Consider the following 24,136-nt stretch of genomic DNA (forward strand, 5'->3'; position numbering starts at 1 on the left):
TGATATAAGTTATAGTTTAGATGTATACCATTATCTTTTAGAACTTGGGAATGGGTAGATGTGAAACTAGGACGACTATATATATATGGTTTAGTCATATAATTAGATAGAAGAAATAATAATAAACAAAAAGGACAAATAGGTAAAACTGACATTAGTTAATTAATTTTGATTAGAAATTCTTCTTTAGAAAATCTCAGGGCCTATTTGGGTCTCATCTACTTTGTAGTTGTCCGGGTGTCCTTTTAGACCTCATGAACACACTCAAAGTTGTGCATTCAACATCAGAATAAAAATATAAAAAAACATCAGAATTTAATCAGATAAAAAAAAAAATCAAATTTAGACCTCATGAACACACTCAAAGTTGTGCATTCAACATCAGAATAAAAATATAAAAAAACATCAGAATTTAATCAGATAAAAAAAAATCAAAATCAAAATTTGATGAACGTAGGATACGACCGGATGAAGCATAACAAGGATTTTCCATAAGAAGTTAAGAACCCATCAGCAATGAAGGTTTTTTGAAGGGCCAGATCCATATGTGTGCTTGCATGTATACATGGGAAACGATCAATATACTTTATAGTTTAGATATATACCATTATATTTAGAACTTGGGAAGGGGTAGATGTGAAACTAGGACAACTATATATATATATATAGGGGAAATGATCATTTACCCAATTTCAGCTTAAAATTTGCCCACTTGATCCACTAACAGTTTTTTAACCCCATTTACCCAAAACACTCTAAGAGATTATTTCCCCTTTACCCAATTAATTCTTTTTTTATTATTCTTTTTATTTATTTTTAGGACCTTTTTGCCCTCTCCTTCTTTCTCACTTAAAGAGAAAAGTCATCCTCCACCTTGTTGTGCTCCGGTGACCAGTGGCCGGCTGAGGACTCCGGCGACCGGTGACCGGATTTCGGGGGCTGAATTTATTGCCCCCCCCCAATAATACCCATTAACCATATTATTGCCCCCATTAATCATATTATTGTCCCCCAGTAATCATATTATTGTCCACAATACTCATATTATTGCCCTCCAGTGAATTGTATAAACTCCCGAAACCAAAATGAATACACTACAGACACAAATGATCAATTTATATGCATATTATTGCCCCCCAATACTCATATTATTGCCTCCCAGTAATATTATTATTGCCCCCCCCCCAATAAAAACATCACTACCCCCTAATAATATGATTATTGACCCCAGTAATATGATTATTACCCTAATAGAAACATTATTACCCCTCAATAATATTATTATTGCTCACCCATCGTCACTAATTTTGCGAGCATTCCCGAAACACCCACATTATCATCCATCAATTCATGCATGGGAGGGAGAACATCATCATCCATCAATTCATGCATGGGACTATGGGAGAGAGAAACGGTCCAGACTCCAGACCCAAAGCTTGAATTTAATTGATGTCAATATTATGGGGGACCCTCCTCCACCGAAAACCAACTGTGCCCATTGAAAACAAGCATTAAAAACACACTAAAGTTTTGTCTGGGTAATTGACGAATCCACCGCTAGCCCGTTGCATCACCATAATTGACTAATATCCATAGACATCGATCGGAGTTGAGAAGCCATCCTCCAGCAACATCTCGGAAGGAACAGCACAATCGGATCTTTCGATTTGGCACCGAAGATCAAAAACGAAAATGGAGCCTCTGTTAGGCGTTTAGAAATCGTTCCCGATGCAGCCATCCAGACGTCATTTCGGGGGAAGGAGATGTAGGAGGCCGGCGGTCTGAGGTCGTGGTATGAATCGCCGGAGGTCCGTGTTAGAGAGAGAGAGAGAGAGAGAGAGAGAGAGAGAGAGGAGAGTGATTCTGAGAGGAGAGAGATGATGAGTTTTAATTTGTTTAATGGGGGCAAAATTGTCAATGAATTTTAGATTGGGTAAATGAGATTAAAAAACTCTTAGTGGAGTAAGTGAGCAATTTTTAAACTAAAAATGGGTAAGTGGTCACAGCCCCATATATATAACTATTCGATCATATGGTTTAGTCATACAGTTGGCCCGGTTAATAACTTGGATTTGGATTAATTGTTTTTATTGGCAATACAATTCCATGTGGCAACAAGTATGTTCTTCGTGGTCATTCAATTCTCAGTTCTCCTCCTAGGTTTGTTGGCGAAGTTTGGAGCGCTAATTGTGAAATTATAGCTAGCATATGCATGTTAAATGAGACTACTGGCGTGTTTGCTCAGATATAAGTGAGGCTTACTTTATGCTCATGTCTAGTGAGCTAACGCCTAACGGTATCCATGTCTAGCAAGACTAATGACTAATGATGCTCGATCATTTCAAGCGAGGCTAAGGATCTCCATATTTAGTAAGGTAATTGATGTCTATTTGTAGTGAGGCCGTCTGAGATGAGTTGAAATGGGGAGAGGTTAGAGGAAATAGTTAGATTTCTCTCCATTTTTGTTTACGAATTAAATTACAAGAATAAACACTATTTCAGTTCGATCATTTATAATGAAAAGAAAATGTTGGAAAGTAATCGACCCATAATAATTAATTTCTCACATTAAGCTAATTATAATGAGTTAATTAGCCTTTGATGATGTGATGAAGTGTGTGTGTGTGTCGAGTAAACGACATTCAGAGTTAAATTTGAAATATTGGAATATGATGCAGACCGAAGTCCACGCTCTTTCTTCGGTTTCCCGCGAAAATCTCAACGGTTCAAAAACCTTCCTTTCATTCCCCAAATCATCTCTCTCTCTTACTCTCTCACCCTCAACACCACGTACCCATCTCTCTCTCTCAATCTCAAATCCCTAAAATCTCACACATACCAAAATCAACTTCCTTTTTTTTGTTTTTTTTTCCTTCCTCCTCCTCGATGATCATTCTGATTCCGCCGAAACTTTGTACCGAGGTGTATTGAATATAGTGTCTCATTTCTTTCCTACTCGGTCGATCAGAGCCACCGCGGAATCCGAAACCCCGGAGTTCCGCCATGGAAGATGAGTAGACCAATCACCACGCCGGTCAAATTCCGCCCTCTCCAGAACCCTAGCGGCGACGGCGCCACCTCGGCCGCCGTAGTAGACGAGCACTCGCTCCACATTCTATGGCGCCACAAGATTCTCGACCCCGACTCCGACCTGGTATCCCTCTGGCACCACATCTTCCTCGTCATCTGCATCGCCGCGCTCTTCATCGACCCTCTCTACTTCTACCTCCCCTTCGTCGGCGGCGAGGGCTGCCTCTCCACCGACCACCGCCTCGCAGTCATCGTCACCTTCTTCCGCTCCATCGCCGACCTCTTCTACCTCTTCCACATGATCATCAAGTTCCGCACCGCATTCATCGCCCCCAGCTCTAGGGTTTTCGGCCGCGGCGATCTCGTCATGGACGGCAGACAGATCGCCATGCGGTATCTCAAGTCCGACTTCGTGGTCGATCTGGCTGCCACTCTTCCAATTCCGCAGGCACGAATTCATTACTTGATACGTACATTTTTTTTATTTATTAGTTTGATATATAGAAGAATAGTGGTTTCATCTGGGGATGGAGTTTCAACTTTATGGATGACGTACTGTGTGGGTTAATTTGCAGATTGTTATCTGGCTGGTGATTCCAGCAACGAACAATGCGGGCGTTGATCATGCCAACAACACTCTGGCCCTTTTCGTGCTTATTCAATACATTCCTAGACTATTTCTCATATTTCCTTTGAATCAGAAAATTGTGAAGACTACTGGGGTTGTAGCCAAGACTCCCTGGGCTGGAGCAGCGTACAATTTGCTTCTTTTCATGCTAGCCAGTCATGTTAGTAACCATGCATTTTCGGCCATTCCTGCGATTAATTTTTTTTTTTGTTGTTGCCGAAACTAGATCAGTTTGTTAAGCATGACGTTCCATATATGTGTTTGTTTGTCCAGATATTTGGAGCCGTTTGGTATCTATGTGCCATAGGGCGGCAATTTGAATGTTGGAAAACGGAGTGTAGTGAAGAGAATACAAAAGTTGTGACTTGCCTCTATAGTTTCCTGGATTGCAAGAGTTTGGACCTACCAGAACGGGAATCTTGGGCAAACGCCACCAAAGTAATAAAAAAGTGTGATGCCTCTGATGAAAAGGCTGATTTTAAGTTTGGAATCTTTGACAAAGCATTTAAGACTGAGGCTGCAAAGACGAACTTTTTTGAGAAGTACTTGTTTTGTTTCTGGTGGGGGTTAAGAAACTTATGGTATGGCTGTAAATGTTTACCGAACAGGCAATATCAAAGACCTACTTGCAGAAAAATATCATATATATATATATGTTATGTGATTTTGAGTGTTCGAGTTGTATGATTTACTGTTAATACTGATAAGAAATTTCTCTTGTAGCTCATACGGGCAGACTTTGATGACGAGCACATATCTTGGCGAGACATTGTTTTCCATTGTCTTGTGCATTTCTGGTTTGATTTTGTTCTCACTATTGATTGGCAACATGCAGGTATTATATAAGAGTTAAATTTTACCACCACTACTGTTTATTTCATTATTAATGTTCATTTTGCTAGCAGTAGCGACGTGGAGGTTTACAAATGTGTAAATTGCATACATGTATCTGTCACATATTTTACGTGTTTGATTTCTATTTAGTACTCCAGTAGATTCCAGAGTGCTAAATACAAGGAACTTTTAGCCCTCCTCCGTGGCTGAGTTATAAGGTTTAGTTGAGTGGTTCATTTACTTGACCTCACTGGTGTTCTAGGAACATGTAGATAGATGCTTGTATTGGAATGCTTGATTACATTTCCTTGTCATCCTCTAAGGTTCTACGATTATTATATTTAGGCTGAAATTGTGTGTGAGAATTTACTTTTAATGTGGATCCATGTGACATTTTACAAACTATGTCAAAACAGTTGACCGCAAAATTTTCATGAATAAAACTTGTCAATACTAGTGCTGCTGAAATGATACATTCTTTCCCCCCTGGTGCAGACTTATCTGCAATCAATGTCAATAAAAATCGAAGAATGGAGAATTAAGCAAAGAGATACTGATGAGTGGATGAGGCATCGCCAGTTACCTGAACCCTTGCAAGAACGTGTTCGTAGATTTATGCAATACAAATGGTTTGCAACAAGAGGAGTTGATGAAGAATCCATCTTGCATTCATTACCCATCGACCTCTGCCATGAAATCCAGCAGCACTTATGCCTTTCCCTTGTTCGTCGTGTAAGTCTGTCTATCTTCATCCTTGTTTCATGATGATTTTACTGTTTGTTCATACATGGTGTTGGTGGTGCTCAACCCCTGTTATGGATCTGATCACAGGTCCCTTTTTTCTCACAAATGGATGACCAGCTTCTTGATGCCATATGTGAGCGTCTTGTGTCATCCTTGACTATCAAAGGCACATATATAGTTCAAGAAGGCGACCCAGTAAATGAGATGCTGTTTATTATTAGAGGGAAACTTGAGAGCTCCACAACCAATGGAGGGAGGACTGGCTTCTTTAACTCCATCAATCTAGGACCCGGTGACTTCTGTGGTGAGGAACTATTGACATGGGCATTGATGCCAAGCTCTAGCGTTAGCATGCCTTCTTCCACTCGGACTGTGAGAGCCCTCACTGAAGTTGAAGCTTTTGCGCTTCGAGCTGAGGACCTTAAGTTTGTTGCAAGTCAGTTCAAACGCCTTCACAGCAAGAAACTACAGCATGCCTTTAGGTACTATTCTCACCAATGGAGGACATGGGGTGCTTGCTTCATACAAGCTGCTTGGAGAAGGTTTAAGAAGAGGAAGATGGCAAGGGACTTGGCTATGCAGGAGGGCTTATACTATTTGCATGTACCTGGCCAAGAGGAAGAGGGTTACTACTACGACAACGAAGAACAAACAGATCTTGGAAACTATGACGGTGAGAGTGGTGATAGGTCATCGACAGGGGAGAAGTTAAGCACTTCCATGAATCTTGGGGCCACATTTCTGGCTTCTAAATTTGCTGCAAATACAAGAAGAGGGATTGTGCAGAAAGCTCAGCTGGTTGATCCTGATTCAACTAGTTTGCAGATGCCTCGGATGTTTAAGCCAGACGAGCCTGATTTTTCTGTAGATTGACACAAAAGATACGATTAGTTTGTTCGAGAATAATCAGGGAAAAGGAAATGAACTAACGAAACAGTAGTTAGGAACGAAGTTTTGTGAATTGATGTAAAATTACTACAGGTAGACTAGCAATAACCATCAGTTTTCAAATTCTTTTCTTTATAGTTTTAAGTTATTTGAAGCAGTCCATATACTTCAATGTAGATAAGCTAGATTACCTATTAAAGCACAGGATAAGCAAATAAGCAAGCACTACATTGAACTAGTCCAATACTTTACATACTTACTGGTCTTTAAACTTATATCCCGGCCCAGTAACTACTTGCAAGTTAGGTTGTAGTACATTGCTCTGCTGAAGATTAATTAACACATCGTCCATGGTTATAATGTCTTACTGAGAAGCTGTGGACGAAGGAATAACAAGGTGCAAGCCAACATAAAAGAAGTCATTTCTATTTGCAAAAATCTTCATATGGTGTACGCGATATGCATGTTTAAGCAAAATTGGTATTTTGGATTTTTTTTTTTTTTTTTTTTGCCAATATATGTGCATGATTTTATACTGGCATCATACATTGAGGATAGAAATCCTTATGACTGCATTTCAACTTTTCAAGTCCCATTTGAAAATGAGTTTGTATTCTATAGTCTTGGCTGAAGATGATATTGTTACACTCTGAACTCAATCAGTATGATATATACTCATTTTAAAGTATATATTATCTTTCATGGATTTGAACTTTGGTAGCTGTCTATTGAAACTTCAGGAGTAGAGGCCTTTGCCTGTGTTGATATGTCAAGTGCCTGTTCTAATCTGACAACAATTTGCTCCATGGATGGTCTTTGTTGTCTAAGTGCTGTGCATGACAGAGCCAGCTGAAGTGTGAGATTGAAAGCTTCTGCTGAGTATTCCCCATCGAGTTTAGGATCGGCGAATTCATTGATGCTGCCAGATCTGTTAAGGCCTTTTGCCTAGCAAATGAAAACATTTAAATTATCAATGACATATGGAGTAGTAGACAATAAATTTGGATAGCGAAAAGATCAAAGGAGGGGATTGGTTTCGGACCATTTTATTTAATGGCAGTGGTGTGTTCAGATTCATATTAATAACCTTCTTTCCTGATAGGATTTGTAGAAGTACAATTCCAAAGCTGTAGACATCTCCAGAAGAATTTACATGGTGGTTTCTTTGGTAGTCAGGATCAACAAAACCAAAAGTTCCTCTCACTTCTGAACTCACATAGGTTTCACCCAGTTCAATGATCTTAGATAGTCCAAAGTCCGATAGCTTGGCTTCAAAATTGTCCCCAAGGAGAATGTTTGTTGGCTGCAAGAGTTAGAGACACAAAACTCTTAGATATGTACAAAATCACTTCATTTATCCTTTTCTCGTTTAGTGTCATTTCAGTTAGTACCATCAAGCAATATAACCGAAGAGCCTTATTATACCTTGATGTCACGATGAACAATGCAGCCTTCTGGATACGTGTGGAGAAACAATAGACCTTGAGCGCTATCAATTGCAATCTCAAGCCTCTGGATCCAGGACAGGCACTTATCTTTACCTGTTGTATACCATTCTCATATTTATTAGCATATCAATAACATTTTCATTCGAAAAGCTTAAACTATAAGGAAAGGGTATATACCGAAAAGCCATTCTGAGAGGTTCCCATTTGGACAAAGCTCATACACAATGAAACACTCATCTTCCTGTAGACAGTAACCAAGCAAAGTAACAAGGTTGGGGTGTCTGATGTGTGATAAGCTTGTAAATTCTCTGGCAAAAGACTCCACATTTTCATCATCGATAATGTGCTTAATTGCTACTGGCTGATTATTCGACAGTATGCCTCTATAAACCTTTCCTGTTACAACAAAAAGCAGAAACAAAAATGGATCAAACTGTATGATTGCTGAAATGGTATTGCTTCACTCTACGTTTTACTCAGATGCTTACCTGCAGTTCCTTCACCAAGGAAATGTACTGGGCTTAGATTGTCTGTAGCATATAACACTTCCTTGATCGGAATTTTTGGACAGCCGGACTCCTTAAAAATTACATCCTTGAATGCTGCTGTGAAAAAAACGAATTAGGTTCATCAGTATGCACACATCTGCATACTGGTGCTTTTGGTGCTTGCTAGCTGTAAATTGTAGTACTTAGGCATACCTTCTTTTTTGGGCGATGGAGTTGTCTTTTTGGCGACAACTGGTGGTTGAGTTGTTTTGGTACGTTTCTTGGAAAAAATGTATGCAGCTGTTACTACTGAAATGATAATACCTATTGCTCCTCCGATGAGGATCAATAAACCTGCTTTCATGTTAAAATTGTAATGTGTTAGGGATAAGAAACCAATGATACTTTCAGTGTTGATGGAAGAAGCCTTACGTGTGCTTATTTTTCTACCCTTCCCGGCTTGATCATCTGCAATGGATCAGAAAGAGAGAATTTACTTACAAGTACACCAGCAGATATAGCGTTGATGAAAAACTTGTGACATCTTAAATATTGATAGTAAAATGTTTATTCGTGCTACATACCATACTTTTGTGCCTCAAGGCACTTATAAACTGTAAGGAGATGGTCTTTATCTTGGATTTTAGTCCTTGAGTATGTCACCAGAACTGCAAACCTGCAAACTTGTGTTTCAGCCTTAATAGACTGTGGATCGGAGGACCATGAGGGCAATGCTCTTATATTTCCCCAACTCTTAGCACAGGAACTACATCCATCAGAACTCTGAATGTTACATTTCTCATCTAAACTTCTCAACTTGTCTCCGAACTTACTAGTAACATCACCAATAGAGAAGTCTGAGCAGCCACCTGCACCAATAGTCAGCTGCTCAAACCCACAGCCAAACACATTCTTCTGAAATTTTTGCATGACATCAAGGCAATTCCGCTGCTCGGTAGAGTCCAGAAATATGTTTCCTGTTTGGTTTGCTCGCTGCCCCAATGCGTAGAGGTACTCGTCAAATATTGTTGCACAGCAGCTATTGTGCAGAAACCCTCCCCAGTCTCCATTTCCACAACTTGAATTGGATGGAACATCATCAAAATGAAGGCTACAGTTCGACGGAGGAGGCTGAGCGACTGCAAAGCTGATGGTGGTGACCAGTATGAAGATGAGGACAATACTAGATTGCTTTAGAAGCTCAGTCATGGTGAAACAACTTTCCTAGTAGTATGTCAAGTCTGCTTCATGACATGAAATAGATCAGTAGAGAAACTTGTGTAGACATTTTCTTTACTATCATTACTAGACTGAAAAAAGGCCTATACCAGCACTGCTGAATGGTTTGGATGATCTTGTCGAAAACAATGCATCAAAAGGTTTGGATGCATCGTTCAAATGGATGGAAATACCAATATTTAACCAATAAGTATTTGTTGCCGGCGAATCCAAGAAAGCTTTAATTACTATTAAAGTTTTGATGGCGGGTATTTTAACAACAAGAAAGTCACTATTCAAGTAATTTTGACTCATTCCATGTTTCTGGATCTTTGTGTACATAATCTTCTGAAACATCTGAGGTGACGGCCATGGTAACTTGTTTAACATACTTACTGCCCGTGAAACAAAAATGCCTGCATGAAAAATATGTTGAGGCATGACAACTCAAGTCAATGCCAGCTTGATTGTTTTTGTGTAAGATCGAAGTTAAAACACTTGCTAGTTGTAATTTGTAGACCATTTCATGCCCTGTCATTTAGGTTGTTTTTGGTGGATTATTGTCTGTTTTAAGTGTTGCCTCTATCAAGCTGAACCCCTCCAAAATATTTGTGTCAATAACTAGGTTGGTACTAATCTAAATCTTTAATATAGGAAAATCCACCCTTCACTTTAGCCTCAATTGGCAAAGTGGAAAAACCTACAAAGGAATGAAGAAGAAGAAAGAATATGACTGGTAAAATATGAAGTTCCACCTTCAATTTTTCTCATAGGAATATATGATCATAACTATCGGTAATTTTGACAAATCTCAATAACTTGTACTTATAATTTTCTCAAATTTACTATTTACCACATATAATTTCTAATAAATATACTTATTGAATTCTATCAATTTGTGACGGTCTAATCTATAAGTCTAATTAAGCTGTTGCGTACCCTTTCACTCTCATTATGTCACATGTACACTTGTTGGGATAAATGTACTAAAATACCTAGATTACAAATGTTTGCATAGAGGATAATTCTTGCAGAATTGCATCTATAGGTGAATTTTCTAAATGACTTGATTATGATTCAGATCATCTTCTTAACAATTTCGACTTTGAAACTACAAAGTGAGAATTCATTAATCAAACTAACTCCACGGTGTTCAAGAGTTATCTAGAGTTTGATATTTCAAAAAAAAAAAAAAGAGTTATATCTAGAGAGTTTGATAAGACATGGAGCAAAATTGTGAACCGTGTGATGGAGAGTTGTAAACTGTCGGATGGTGTTGAATGATCCACCAATTAAATTCATCGAAGACAAATTCCAATACCCAAAGTATCCCAGCTTGTGATGCACAAAAAGCCGAAAATATCCTTAATTCCTCTGAGCTTATACGCGTGGCAAGTTGTGAGTAGCCATTCGAACCATACCCGATTGGAAAACGAAAACCCGATTCGCAAACACATAAGTAGAAGAAAGAAGAACCTTTACTCTTCAAACCTCACAATCAAGAAAGCCCTAGAATCAAAGTCCTTCACTTTTCTTGAATAGTAAGTCTCTCTCAAACTGGGTAGCTTCTGATTTGGGTCGCAATTGATTTGGGGTTATCTGATTCCAATTTTTTGTTTCTGGGTACAAAGATTCAAGATTTGATTTTGATAATGCCAATCGCTTTTTCAATGGTTTTTGATAATTGGGTCTGAATCTGATTGTGTTAATTGGTTGCAAATTCGCAGGCTTTTTTGAAATGGAGAAGGATCAGAAGGTAGCAACTGAAGACCCCAAGGTGGATTTGTTCGAGGACGATGACGAGTTTGAAGAGTTTAACATCAATCAAGGTAATTTGGGGTTCATGTTATTGTTAATCAGAATCTAATTGTTATGGAATTTATTAGTGTACATTGATTGGGGTTTAGGTGCTGTACCAATGTATTGTAGTATGCAATGAATTTAGTCTAGACTACTAAAGATATAATGATTGAGATATGGGTGTTACAAGCAATGCCTGATTCTATGAATGTTATGTGTGGTTATCTTGGTTGTTATATGATTCAACTAGGCAATGAGAGTGTTTGAGTTAGAAGGTTTTGTTTATGAGACAGGGTTATGGTGATGAAAGGAACATTATATGCATAATGATAACTGTTACTGCTCATGCTGTTCCTAAGCTGAATGTATTGCTAGTTAAGCCGATTGGGGTTTAGGAACATGGACTTGTATGTCCTAGCATACACTGAGTTTAGTCCAGACTACTAAAGGATGTAATGAATGAGATATAGATGCGAGAAGAAAAGCATGATCCTATGTGGTCATCTTGATTGTTTTGTGAAGCAATTGGAGTGTTTGATTATGATGTCTTTGTTGATGGATAAGGATTATGATCATTAAAGGAACAGGATGTAGGTTATAGCTGTTACTGCTTAGTTATTGATTTTAGATCAAACATCTTCAGTTTTTATAATTTCCAATAGTGACTGGGTTGCTTTCTTTATGCTGACAGAGTGGGACGAGAAAGAAGAAGGAAAAGAAGCACTGCAGCAATGGGAGGATGATTGGGATGATGATGATGTCAATGACGACTTCTCTGTGCAGCTGAAGAAAGAACTGGAGAGCAACACCGGGAAGTAGTTTCATTATGTTCTCTGTATTTTCAGATATGGTCTGTCTTAAAAAGATTGTAGTTCACTAAAAGACCATCATGTAGCTGGTTGCCATCTAACATTTATCACTTGCTACAGTTGTTGCACTCTAGTATGTTAATGATTTTCTTGTATATCCTCGCGTAATATGTCTTACATACCTATTCAGTGTGTGCATTTTTAACATTGCTAGGAAGCAACACTATGCACTGCATCACGTGTTATCTGAAGGTGCTGTCTTCCTGACATCCATTTTCATCTTCTCAAAAACCTCCTACCCTAGGCTGTAACTCCTCTCACAGATAACCCATCACATCTGAACCTTTAACTCTCGAAGCCACCTTTACATTGTTGCTACTGTTGGGATTTGCCTGACAAAAACCCTGCGAACTCTTGTGGTTGTCTCATGCATCACAATCCACTTTTTGTCAAACCGTTCTCACCTACTGTGTCATTCCATTATTCCACTGTTTCTTTGAGTTGTCTAGTGGATTCTATGCTTGAGACAAAAATCCTATGCAAAATGAGCATTCCCTGCACTAGCCTCTGCTTTGTTCTTCCATGGAGACTTTCGACCTGGGGTTTTTGAACAATGTGGTCGAGTGAAATGCATGGAAGAACTCACTTTAATTAAGTCACCATTTATGATCAGACTCTTGGCGTACCAGTCTTACAACCAGACTAGCTTGCAATAGATAAACTCATCTTGCATCCAAACTCACGTTTGATAGTTTTCTAGTCATCTCTGCAATCTCAAGTCACCTTACAATTTGAAGACCTGTTGATTCTAACAAATGACTGCTGAGTTGATCTTCCTGACTTCCATTCCCATATTTCCCTCCTACTCTACCGATCGTCTCACGGATTTACAGCTCAACCTTCAATTCTTAAAGCCACCTTTATCTCCACCCCCATTCTTGGGTTTTGCCAGAAGCAAAATTCTCTGCTAACTCTCGTAGTGTCTAGCACCTGCATTCTTAGCTGGAATTGTCGAGGAATCATTGCAGCAACGGAATTAAGCACCTTCTTTTTCTTGATATTAAGAATTAAGTGTGAGTTGCAATCATCCTATCTTTAATCACGATTATATGATGTTTCTTGATTATGTAGAATATTTTGTATCTATGTTTCCTAGATTTATTAGATTTGTATCTATATTTCTTAGATTTATTAGAGATTTACTTTCCTATTGCATATTTGCATTGATGTTGTCTAAGTATAAATAACCCTTTTTGGAGAGAAAACAATACATGTAAAAATTTCTACTTCATTAATCAGTTTGACAGTAAAAATATGTCTTCGCTGGCAGTTCGTTGCTCTCAAGGTCTCGATTCAAATCACACATAAACCTAACCGTTCTCATTCTACCATCAATCTTTCTAGACTCACTCTAGAGAATCTAAAAGAATCTCCACGAATAGACTTAAAAAAGATCCATGCAATAAGCGTAATGCAAAGCATCTATTGGAGAAAGAAGCATGGCATCCATGGCGGTTCCTTGGCTTTACATCAGATTCGTATAATCGATCGTCAAGCTAGACTGCCACTAGAGATTTACAACCCTTCGGTGCACAAGGATTATATTGAAGGATTCAAAGATTTCTTTGCAGAATTATTTGGAGGCTGTAGTGAACCACTCCACGACTGGCAATATTTAGACATCAAAGAATATGCATGTGAATATTCATATGATCACTGAGTACAACCTTTTAACTTTCACAGTTTAACTTCCTTTTTTTTTTCCTTCAATTACATCTGCGTTCTAGTTTTAATTATATTTCTTGCAGGGAACAAATGCTATTCTTGTCCTTGCACCCATATTTCGAAACAAATCGTGAAGCTGCTATGAATTTCGTTCCATTTGCCCTCCTAACATTGCAGTATTTAGATGGTGTGCTCTTGCCATATCCTATTCAGTCAACAACTGTGCACTCAAGTGAAACGAAAAGGAGCACATGGGAAGAGATATATAGGGAAAAGTTTTGTTCAAGGGAAGTTGACATCTTGAAATCTATTCAGAGACTTGATGATGGTGATTACAATGATGCATTTATGTCTCTATATCAACTTTTTTCCATTATCTTTTTTCTTTTGCTATAAATGAACTTACTTATCAACATGCATAAGATAGGACCCTAAACAAGTACGAATGCATGCATGCATCAATTAGGTTATTCATGTTCTTTCAATTGAGGTTGAGTTTAGAGATAGAAATAAAGTGCCAAGACAAGGATTGTTACTATTCTTTTTTGGACAAAGACAATGGATTGTATTTAGTTTTATTTTAAATTTTTATATTGAAACTTTCAAATTCACTTACATGACGACTTCTTCAATAATAAAGTTTGCTCATTGCTCATAGAGCTCTCTCAAGTTTTAAAATTGACACCCCGCCCCCTCCCTAAACCCTCACCAAGTTCTCCACATTTCTGTTCTTAATTTCATGAACATACCCTTGGAAATCAATTTCATACCACGATTCCAAGGAAATCAACTTTCTGTAGTAAATGAATCTCAAGGAAAGAGAGATGGGCAAAAAGTGTACCGCTTTTCCAGCCAATACGTACGTAATACTTTTACTGAACTCGATTCCAAATCAATTAAATCCACAGTTCCACAATAGTCCCACGGTTATTTGAGATAACTAATTAAAGTAGGTTTAGCTGCCGAGTAGTTACTGCAAATCCGTGTGAAAATGGTTGCACAATTCCTCAAAAAAAAAAAAAAAAAATTATGGTTGCAGAAGGTTAAGAAAAAAAATTATGTAGAGCCATGGGATAGAAACTGAAGCCAAACCACAGAAAGGATGCAATTACAATCATTGTGTCATGTTCATCACAACCCTCTGCGGAGTCTGGCATAATTGATTCAGGTACATCACAGGAGCTTCATAACCCAAGCTTTCCATTCTCACCACAACCCCAAACCCACACTTCTCTTTGATGTTAGAGCAATGGAATGCACACGACCTCCTGCTACTGCTCAGACCAGAAAAAGCTTCCTTGGATAACTCTGCTTTGAGATCAGAGGCCATTCTATCAGATGCCTATATGCCTACATATCAAAATCTATTCTTTCAAATCCATTACTCTCTAGTAATGATAAGAGAATAATTAACTTGGATACTCTGTAGTAATGACAGTATCTGACATTAACTGTAGTGTCTTGATTATCATCATATAATTCGCATTTACATCCATTTAGAAACTCAATGTAAAAAAGTCATCAGTTTTCCTCAACTTTGATACAGAACACCACACAATCTTAATACGACCAAGTCACCAAGGATTTGAGGTCTTCAACTCATGTAGCCTAGAAATCAGACACGCAAAGGAAATGGCTGGATAGAAATTTGATAAACATATGCAGATGAGCTGGACAAATTGAGATAAAAGGTATCCACTAAAAACTGTCAAAGAAAATATGATGAACTCCAGAGTCTTTCACTAAACTAGAATTATCAGATTGCCTACAACAACAAAAATAGATTGTGCAAATAATTGAAGCCAGCAAGAAACACCAGGTAATGTATCATCAGTTAACATCTACTGTCTACATATTAAAAATAAATATATATATATATATATATATATATATATATATATATATATATATATATATAAATATAAAATAAAAATAAAAAGAGCAGGGAAAATCACAACTTGTAACCAACATCAGCCAATCTTTAAAACTGAATGAACCTAGATTATTGCTGATTGGATACATCATATCATTCATCTTCATGAGTACAAGGTGGCATTATTTTTCTTTATATTTTTCTCAAGCATATGAAAGAAACTAGCTACATCACAGGTGAGATTTAAGCGAGAACTGGAAACTCAATTACTAAATCATTCCTGTTGACGACCTTTTGCAAAGACCAGCCACAACAATGCTCTTGCTCAAAGACATGTCTAATCTCAATCAAACCGAGCAAAAGGAATGCGATTCGGCAATTTACCAGAAAAGGTTAGGTTACCTCCGGATTTCGATTCGGGGTCGATTGGTTCAGCGGTGCGAACTGGGCGTGTCGTCAAGAAACTGGAGTTGGTAATGCCAATGATCCAGAAAGGGAGAAGAGTGCGTATGTGTTTTCATAAGATCGAGCAGCTTCAGTGCGTGAAGGCGTGAAGAGAAGGATTTCGTTGCTGTGAGGGTAGGAGTTGGTATTTTCTGTATACGTACTTTCAGAAAATCTTGATAAGCGGGGGAGCTAAAAAGCCAAACCACAGAAATGAAATTCGATGATCGGAAAATCTCAAAATCGTGTGAAGAGAGCTGTATACATATTTGGTACCACGAAACCGAACCCATATTCAATGGTCATTTGTTTAACATTGTTAGAAATCACTTTGAATCTTTGATTAATAAAAATTTTCTTGTCATGTTTATGTGGCTTTTCTTACCACTAATATAGAATTAACTCTTGCATTCCTTTCTTCTTCTTTTTTCAAACTATTAATTGTTATTTGAATTTTTCTTTTTTGAGAATAATTAATTGTTATTTGAAAATAAAAATAAAGATTAGTATCTAAATTTGAAAGATGTCTTCATTATATATATTTTTTTTAAAATAGTTGTCTGTTACCTAATATTATTTACGCCACCACACTTTCTTAATTGGCGTCGGTCACCGAATTATGCATCGGCTTTAATGACGCAACCGTTTGCTTCACAAAGTGGTAAATGACTTAAATATAGAAGTCGGTTACTATTAATGCCTAATCAGCATCCTAAACCAAATAGGTTTAGAATATTAATTCCTTCCAATATCTTAAAAATCACCTGATATCTTTGAGTTAAAAGATATGATCATATACTTTTATCAATACATGGCTAATAACTAATAGGATTGAGGCTGGACAGTATAAATTTGCTTCTTGTGAGGGACAATGAAAATGGTGGGATATAGCCATGTGAACATCCATGCGATATGAAGTCAAGAAAACCGAAAAGATCAAGCTTGATCGTAAGAAATTATTAGGTCACGCTCACAACATGCTTGAGTTGGTAACAAAACAGCTAATTTATGTGATACAGGCATATGTGTCTGGGCTCTTAAATACCCTTGAATTCATTACAAGAATTATTTTTTTTTCTTTTGTTGAAAAGGAAAAACATATTCCAAGAAAATAACCTGGACTCTGATCATGAAAATTAACATGTTTGATGTAACGGTCATTCCTGTCGGGTTGGAATTGCTTAACCATTTCCGGTGAACAAGAACCATAAATGGTCCATATCGTTTCTCATTTATTCTATCAATTGCAGAGACTCGAGAATTAATTCCTAACGACCAGGAATTCCTTACCCGCGACCTCATTATTACATAGACAATGAAAACCCCTGATAACGACTGACTAGTTTTCTTTACTGCATACCTCATCAATGAGCAACCCCAACGTCCGCCACGAGGACCCGCCCTCCTCCACCGCCTTCCTCGCCACCTCACCAACCTCCTTCACCTTCTTCCTCACCACCTCACCCTCCTCCCCCTCCATCAACTTCTTCACCATCTTCTCAAACCCTTCAGCCTTCACAAACCCCCTAACCGACCCGTCGCACGTCTCTACTCTCAAACCAACATTTATCTCCTCCACCACCATCCTCGCATTCAGCGGCTGCTCCGCCATCATTAGCCACGCCAGAATCGGTACTCCGGCGAAAATGGCCTCCATCGTCGAATTCAACCCACAATGACTCAAAAAACCCTCCACGCTCTCGTGGTTGAGTATGTCCGTCTGGTCAACCCACTCGCTGACCACCATCCCTCTCCCTCTCACCCTCTCCTCGAACTCCGAGTCCCACCAAGTATACCTCTCTTTCTTCCTTATCACCCACAGAAAGTTGACGTCCGACTTCTCCAACGCGTTTGCTATCTCTTGAAGCTGCTCCGATGAGATCACCGCTTGAGTTCCAAATGCCACGTACAAAAGACGGCTGCCTTCAACCTTCTTCTTGTCTAGCCATTCAATCCAGACAGGCTTGTCATCTTGGAGTACTGATTTAGGTTTCAGCTGGCAGAGTGGTCCCACATTCCATGAGTTGGGCCAAGACTCGGTGTTCCAGTGGTCGACGAAGACTGGTTCGAGCTCATAGAAGCTGTTTGTGACAAGGCCGAAGCTGTTAGCGACGGCTCCCACGACGTTCATGAGAAACTCCGAGCCTTCAAGACTATGGTTTCTGAAAGAAGAACCGAAGTCCTAGCTCTTGGGTAATTTTAATCCAGGGAAACCGAGTCAGCGTGATTAACTCGTTATCGGACTCGGGGACGTGGAGGAGGCCATTCTGGGCGACGAATCTGGTCAGGGAGCCGGCGTAGTTGTTGAAGCCATAGAAGGCGAGACACGGGAAGCGGAACTGGGTGGCGGAATCTAGCGTCCACCAGAGCTAGGAGTCGGAGACCATGAAGCTGACACGTGAAAGAGAGCCTAGAGCTTTCTCGAAGTCATCTTGCATGTGTTCTTAACTAGTTAAGATAATCGGTTTTAACAAAGCTATTCATTTTAGCAACTCCACTATGCTATTCATTTTAGAAACGCATGGCATTGACTACATATTAACGAGGACTGGAAATGGTCCATATATGAGGAAAATGTGTGGTTTGAAAAGGCTAGCTGTATAGACGTACAAGCTTGCATGGACTAGTAATAAATAATTCAGGATATTAATGCCGTGTAAAAGTTTTGTATGTGCTGTTTCAGTCAATGACCTCGTAAGCTAGTACCAATTACTCTACTGGTCGACGTTTGATTCCATATGGGAGATTAGGCGTTTCATTTTTTGTTCGGAACAAAGAAAAAGAGAACAAGGCTTCCTTTCTCTTCTTCTAATGCTTCTTCTCTTTGATAGTATAGGTTGTTCTAGACTTATTGAAAGGTTCTATGTGTTGATACCCAAAAATCCAGCTAACAAGCCCAATTCATGCCTTAAGGCCCAATTCATATTTTGAGGCGAATTACACCCGCAAACATCACGCCACGCACGTGGACCCAAGCCACATTCACGCACTTGGGGCTTACAAGAATGGGTGTGGTGTGGAAGGTAACGGAATTGCATGAGATCCGTTATTAGTTTTAGGCTCGTTGATAATTTTGGACTTAGGACCAAAATTCATGCCCAACGGCCTAACTCTTAATACGGGTAAGTAAAGAAGAGAAAGAGCCCAAAAACCCAAGCCCAAATCCTTTAGAACCAAACAAAATAGTAAATGCTAAACATAGGATTCTTGATCCTAGCCGCATAGCATAATCCCAGCAGCAGATTTCACGGCAGAAAATCTGCCAAACCTATTCCACAATCTTCTTTAGACAAAAAACTTGACAGGCCAAAGAGGCATTACAAAAACCAATACATGCATTTAACCCAAGCCATCTCTTTACCCAGTAGAGACCTTCCACCGAGATTCCTTTAGCTGCTGGAATTGCATATAAATAGCTATGTTACTAACCAAGTAGGAGGGCAGAACGGGGTGTGCTAGCAAGCTCTCTAGCACTCTTCTTCTCCCATGCTTCCTCTCTCCCACATCCATCCATAGTTTTCCATCCTTTCAAACTCATCTTCTGTCTAAACCCCCTTATCTCACAAATCTCAACCAGTATACAACACTGCTAGGACCTCTTCTTCTCAAACTCATGCTTTTCTAGCTCCCACGCCACATGCATCTTGCCAAGCCTCTCTTGAAATGTTCAATTCACTGCCTGCATATACAAGGAGCTGCCGGGAAGAACACAACAGCAAGCTTCCTAGGATTTTTAATCCTTCGAAGTTTGCTGGGCCTAGTCTTCGCTAACTCAGACAAATGGGCAAAGTTTTGAGTCCTTACCCATGAATATCCACTGCCGTACAACTCCGATCAAAGTGCCCCTACACTCTACAGCCTTGTTCTCTCTCTTTTTTTTTTTTTTTCCGTAAGTCTCAAAGGAAGGAAAGAGATTAGTTCTAATTAGCTATATTAGTAATGCGGGGCCTATATTTGCTATTGCATTAGCGAAGAAATTTGCCTCTCTCCAACCATAATCAATGTTAAACTGACAAAAGGATGAGGAGATGAGCTTGATGACTCGAACAAGAACTTTAATTTGTCAAGAGATTGAAATTTTATCCTTGATACTGTCAATCAAAATTTTTGAATCCTCTTCGACTTCAATTTTTTTTTAATATTATTTCAACAGTTTTATATAACAGTTGAAAAGAATTCAAGTAAAGTCAAAGGAAGAAAAGTGTTCATAAAATATCAAACTCATGAGTTATATAATTCTAATTCATATTCTAAATAATATAGAGAACCGTATTGAGCATATCAAACCACCACTACTGCAAATAAGACTTTTAATGACAATAATTAGATGACATTTGGGCAAAAACGTCATAAAATACCCTTTACATGACGTTTTTATTAGAAAACGTCATGGTTCAAAATTTCATCTTAAGTTTATTGAAAGTCTTACTATGATGACGTTTTCTAAGTGCCATCATTCTTATGACATTTTTCAAACGTCATGAAAAGTTTTTCCATGACGTTTGATAAATGCAGTAAACGACAATGGGCCATGGCTTTTGGAAATCGTCAAAAAAAAAGTTGTCATGCCTGATGCTGTAAAAAACTTTGTCAATGTCATTGAACATATGAGCATAGCATTCACTAAACGTCATGAAAACATAGAATGACATTCACAAAACGTCATGAAAACATTTCTATGGCAACTAAAAAACGTCATGGAAATTATTCCATGGCGACTCCTAACCGCCACTAAAGCTATTTTTATGGCACTCTATAAACGTCATCTTTGACACTTTAGATGACAAATGAAAACCGTCATGGAAATAGTTTTTATGGCTATTCATAAACGTCATGGAAATAGTTTTGATGGCATTTATGAAACGTCATGGAAATACTTTTCATGGCGTTTATCCAACGTCATGGAAAAACTTTCTATGATGTTTTCTAAATGTCATGGAAATACTTTCTATGACATTTTCCGATTGTCATCGATTCATGCCACATAAAACGGCACCAGTAGAGACGACGTTCTGCATGACGTTTGAAAAACGCCATGAAAACCATTTAATGCCATTTTTCAAACGTCATTAAATGTTTTTGTGTAGTAGTGCACGTTGTTTGTTGTTTGGATCGGCCTTCTCAAACACCAACAAAAATTACACCAACCATGCTAGGTAAGGTAGATCTAAACGGGAACAGGGTTCATTTGCACAGAAACATTACAACCTCTAATAGAAATTAAAAAAGATCCAATCAAACAGCCTAATATGAGATAACGACCCTATCCTGCCAGTCATTGCCCAACCTCCCCTCAAAGGCAAGTCGTGCAAGTAGACCAGCAGCGTGATTCACAACGCGATCCACCTTCACCCACCTATGATTCAGGTCCGCGAGCCGCCTGACTGCAGCTGCATCCGCATAGTGACCGGCCACGAAATCACTGAAGAAATGCGTCTCAAAGACAACATTTCCCAGCTCCAGCTGATGCACCTCCGCCAATCTCACTCCAAAAAGACACGACTTGGCCTCCGCCTCTGGGGCAGACGAAGCAATACCAAGATCAACACCAACAGCTTCGAGACCACGCTGAGGACCACGCGCAACAGCAGCAAAAGCAACTTTATTGTCGGACTTGCACCAGTACGAGCTCACATTCACCTTTATAGTTGTAGCATGGGGAATCCAATACCCACATTTGCACACAGCAAACTGCTCAGAATAATACACAGTTTTTCTTTTTGAGCAGAAGACAACAACAATAAATTACACAGTTTTTCTTTTTTAGCAGAATAAACCCACACCACTACATAATCAATTTCCTATAAAACAACAATTTATTTCTGATTTATTTGTTTTTCAGCAGACTAAACACATATACTACATATGCAATATCCTACACAATTTTTTTCTTTTTGAGCAGAACTAACCCATATACAACATGTCAACATACATAAACAATTTCCTACACAAATTTTTTCTTTTTGAGCAAACCAGACCCATTTTTTCTTTCTGAGCATACCAGACCCATTTTAGAAATGGATGAAAAGATTAGATGTTTGGTAACAAACGAACGAAAATGTTATCTCATCAAAACTCCATAATTGGCTTTTCTCGCTTCAAATGTTAGAGATCAGGGTAGCAATTGGTTTGTGTTTCTTGAGTGAAGCAGCAATGACTTTGATTACAGCAAGATCCATGTGGGAAAGATATTGTAAAACAAGGATGAAACTTTCTTATAGATTTTGATGTAAAACCAGACAAGTATAAACTTATAAACTTATCAAACTTAATCCATTCACTTAATCTTATTTGACATTAGTTGCTATGATAAGTTGCTTATTAAGTTTGATAAGTTGTTATGAGTCTATACATATCTAGTTTTACATCAAAATCTATAACAAAGTTTCATCCTAGATTGTTTTACGATATGTTTCAAATTAACAATGCAGTTAGTTTCATCCTAGTTGTTACGATAAGTTTCATCCTAGTTGTTACGATAAGTTTCATCCTATACACCAACAATGCAGTTACAAATTAAATTATCTGCAATAACAAAGCTGAAATGAACATAAAAAATCAAGCTACTTTCAATTAAACAAAATACAAACCAAAGAGAAACGTACGGGTCATTTATCTTGATAAATTCATCAGGACCAGGATGGACGTTCAGAACAACCTGAAAAAATAACAATACAATGACAGAATGTCATTAAAACAAAACCGCCAAAAACACAACAAAATGTTCAAACATCAAATAAATGGATGGATTGAAAGAAAATTGGAAAACAAATTTATTCAGTAACACTAACTTTCAACAAACTTTGATGACAAATTTCATAAAAAGATGAGATTTGAGGAAAAGACGGGGATAAGAGTGGGAATGTATGAAAGTATCTCCTCATCTACCATTGAGAGTGAAAAACTAGATTGTGGAATAAATTTTGATGTAAAACTAGACATTGCTCCATTAAATGTTCTCCTGTTGGTACTAGGAGATCAAGCCAGCAACCGACGATGCCAATGATTCCCCAAAATCTTCAAACGTGGAGAAGGGAGTTAAAAAAAAGTGGGACTTCAGAACAAAGGGACGGCCACCAAGGCGTTCAACAGCAAGTCGCAAGGCCATAAGACAGGCCTTGGCTTCAGCGTCCGGTGCAGATGTAGCTACCCCGACCTCAGATTCAGCGAAGACCAAGGCACGATCAGCAACACGAGCAATCACACACAACCCCACCTTACAACAATTTTAAAGATGACAAGCTCAAACAAGGAAAGTCAAAACCAAACATATTCAGGAACCCAACAGAATAGGAAAAGTAGCTTAGACGTAAAAAAGAAACCAACAACAAAATATTAGAGGTGATGATATGATCGGCCAATAAAATTAATAAACATCTGCATTATGTAACCACATATTTCAATAAACAACCAAAATTTTGAAGAATACTTGAGCTGACAAAGAAGGTTACAAAACTAATATTCAGTAGCACAATCAGTGGCAACAACTAACCACAAAAATGAACACTAAATTTCACACATATTATGAATAAACACGGATGTGTATTATTACCACAAAAATAGGTAGCTCGGGGACAGCCACTTGAGCAAACTGAATTATTTTCTCAAGAATAGGTGGCTATTCTTCTATTATTTTCTCAAGATATGCATTTGGGAGAACTCCGAGATATGTTTGTTCAAAAATGCGGGTTGTTTAGTAACATTTTATGTAATTACAAAGTGCTTTCCATCTATTTGATCTAATATAGTGCAAGTTGAACCTATGTTCATAGACTCTTTGTGTTATGAATTGAGGAAAGCTTAAGGAGTGAGATATACTGCCCCTTTTGGTTCTTTTTATTTTATTTTTTTTAACAAATTTATTTAGAGCATTTTATTTTCACCAGCATGAGAACTCCTGTTGTGATTTGATTGATGAATTCTGGGTTTTAATACATTCTGGTAGTTTGATATTTTTTGTAAACCTCCGTTCGGAGACTGCTTCGATCATTAATTATGTGTTTCGATACTTATGTCAGTGAGATATCTACACTTTTCAAATACTCAACTTTATCATATTCATGTGCCTATGTAAAACTTGACTTATTTAGCCACTTACCTACTATAATTCTGTCTTTCGTAACCTGTTTAATTTATATTCCATATCCTGCTGTTCTCTATACTAGGTACACAGCCCGCGCGATGCCGCGGGTTACATTGTTTTTTCC

General features: G+C 38.3%; 2 protein-coding genes and 1 pseudogene across 3 annotated transcripts; 1 reads left to right on the top strand and 2 right to left on the bottom strand.

Moving 5' to 3' along the window:
* The first annotated feature begins 2,793 nt into the window (after window positions 1-2,793).
* Window positions 2,794-6,381, top strand: LOC133726529 (cyclic nucleotide-gated ion channel 18). The gene is made up of 6 exons (XM_062154099.1): window positions 2,794-3,478; window positions 3,606-3,818; window positions 3,932-4,239; window positions 4,382-4,493; window positions 4,988-5,224; window positions 5,324-6,381. The coding sequence occupies exons 1-6, from the start codon at window positions 3,011-3,013 to the stop codon at window positions 6,107-6,109; spliced, it is 2,124 nt and encodes a 707-aa protein (XP_062010083.1). The 5' UTR covers window positions 2,794-3,010; the 3' UTR covers window positions 6,110-6,381.
* Window positions 6,382-6,706: 325 nt separating this feature from the next.
* Window positions 6,707-9,438, bottom strand: LOC133726530 (probable receptor-like protein kinase At3g17420). Of its 2 annotated transcripts, XM_062154100.1 has the most exons (9): window positions 9,389-9,438; window positions 8,645-9,301; window positions 8,493-8,528; window positions 8,274-8,414; window positions 8,061-8,177; window positions 7,750-7,968; window positions 7,550-7,665; window positions 7,167-7,427; window positions 6,707-7,069 (listed from the first exon to the last, which is right to left on the bottom strand). In XM_062154100.1, the coding sequence occupies exons 2-9, from the start codon at window positions 9,267-9,269 to the stop codon at window positions 6,824-6,826; spliced, it is 1,761 nt and encodes a 586-aa protein (XP_062010084.1). In that variant the 5' UTR covers window positions 9,270-9,301; window positions 9,389-9,438; the 3' UTR covers window positions 6,707-6,823. The 2 variants fall into 2 exon arrangements, with proteins under 2 accessions (XP_062010084.1, XP_062010085.1); XM_062154101.1 differs by having other exon boundaries at window positions 8,061-8,174; window positions 8,645-9,432.
* Window positions 9,439-17,051: 7,613 nt separating this feature from the next.
* LOC133706603 (UDP-glycosyltransferase 90A1-like) lies at window positions 17,052-18,367 on the bottom strand (annotated as a pseudogene).
* Between the last annotated feature and the right edge of the window lie 5,769 nt (window positions 18,368-24,136).

Source organism: Rosa rugosa, chromosome 1 (assembly GCF_958449725.1).
Source record: "Rosa rugosa chromosome 1, drRosRugo1.1, whole genome shotgun sequence".
NCBI classification, from domain to species: domain Eukaryota; kingdom Viridiplantae; phylum Streptophyta; class Magnoliopsida; order Rosales; family Rosaceae; genus Rosa; species Rosa rugosa.

Excerpts from the sequence above, each read along its gene's own strand:
- LOC133726529 (XM_062154099.1), top strand. The coding sequence starts at position 3,011 with ATGAGTAGACCAATCACCACGCCGGTCAAATTCCGCCCTCTCCAGAAC. Across the intron at positions 3,819-3,931 it reads TTTTCATGCTAGCCAGTCAT|ATATTTGGAGCCGTTTGGTA; the intron begins GTTAGTAACCAT and ends TTGTTTGTCCAG. Across the intron at positions 4,494-4,987 it reads TATTGATTGGCAACATGCAG|ACTTATCTGCAATCAATGTC; the intron begins GTATTATATAAG and ends CCCCTGGTGCAG.
- LOC133726530 (XM_062154100.1), bottom strand. The coding sequence starts at position 9,269 with ATGACTGAGCTTCTAAAGCAATCTAGTATTGTCCTCATCTTCATACTG. Across the intron at positions 8,529-8,644 it reads CCTTGAGGCACAAAAGTATG|ATGATCAAGCCGGGAAGGGT; the intron begins GTATGTAGCACG and ends GATCCATTGCAG. Across the intron at positions 7,070-7,166 it reads CACTGCCATTAAATAAAATG|GCAAAAGGCCTTAACAGATC; the intron begins GTCCGAAACCAA and ends TTCATTTGCTAG.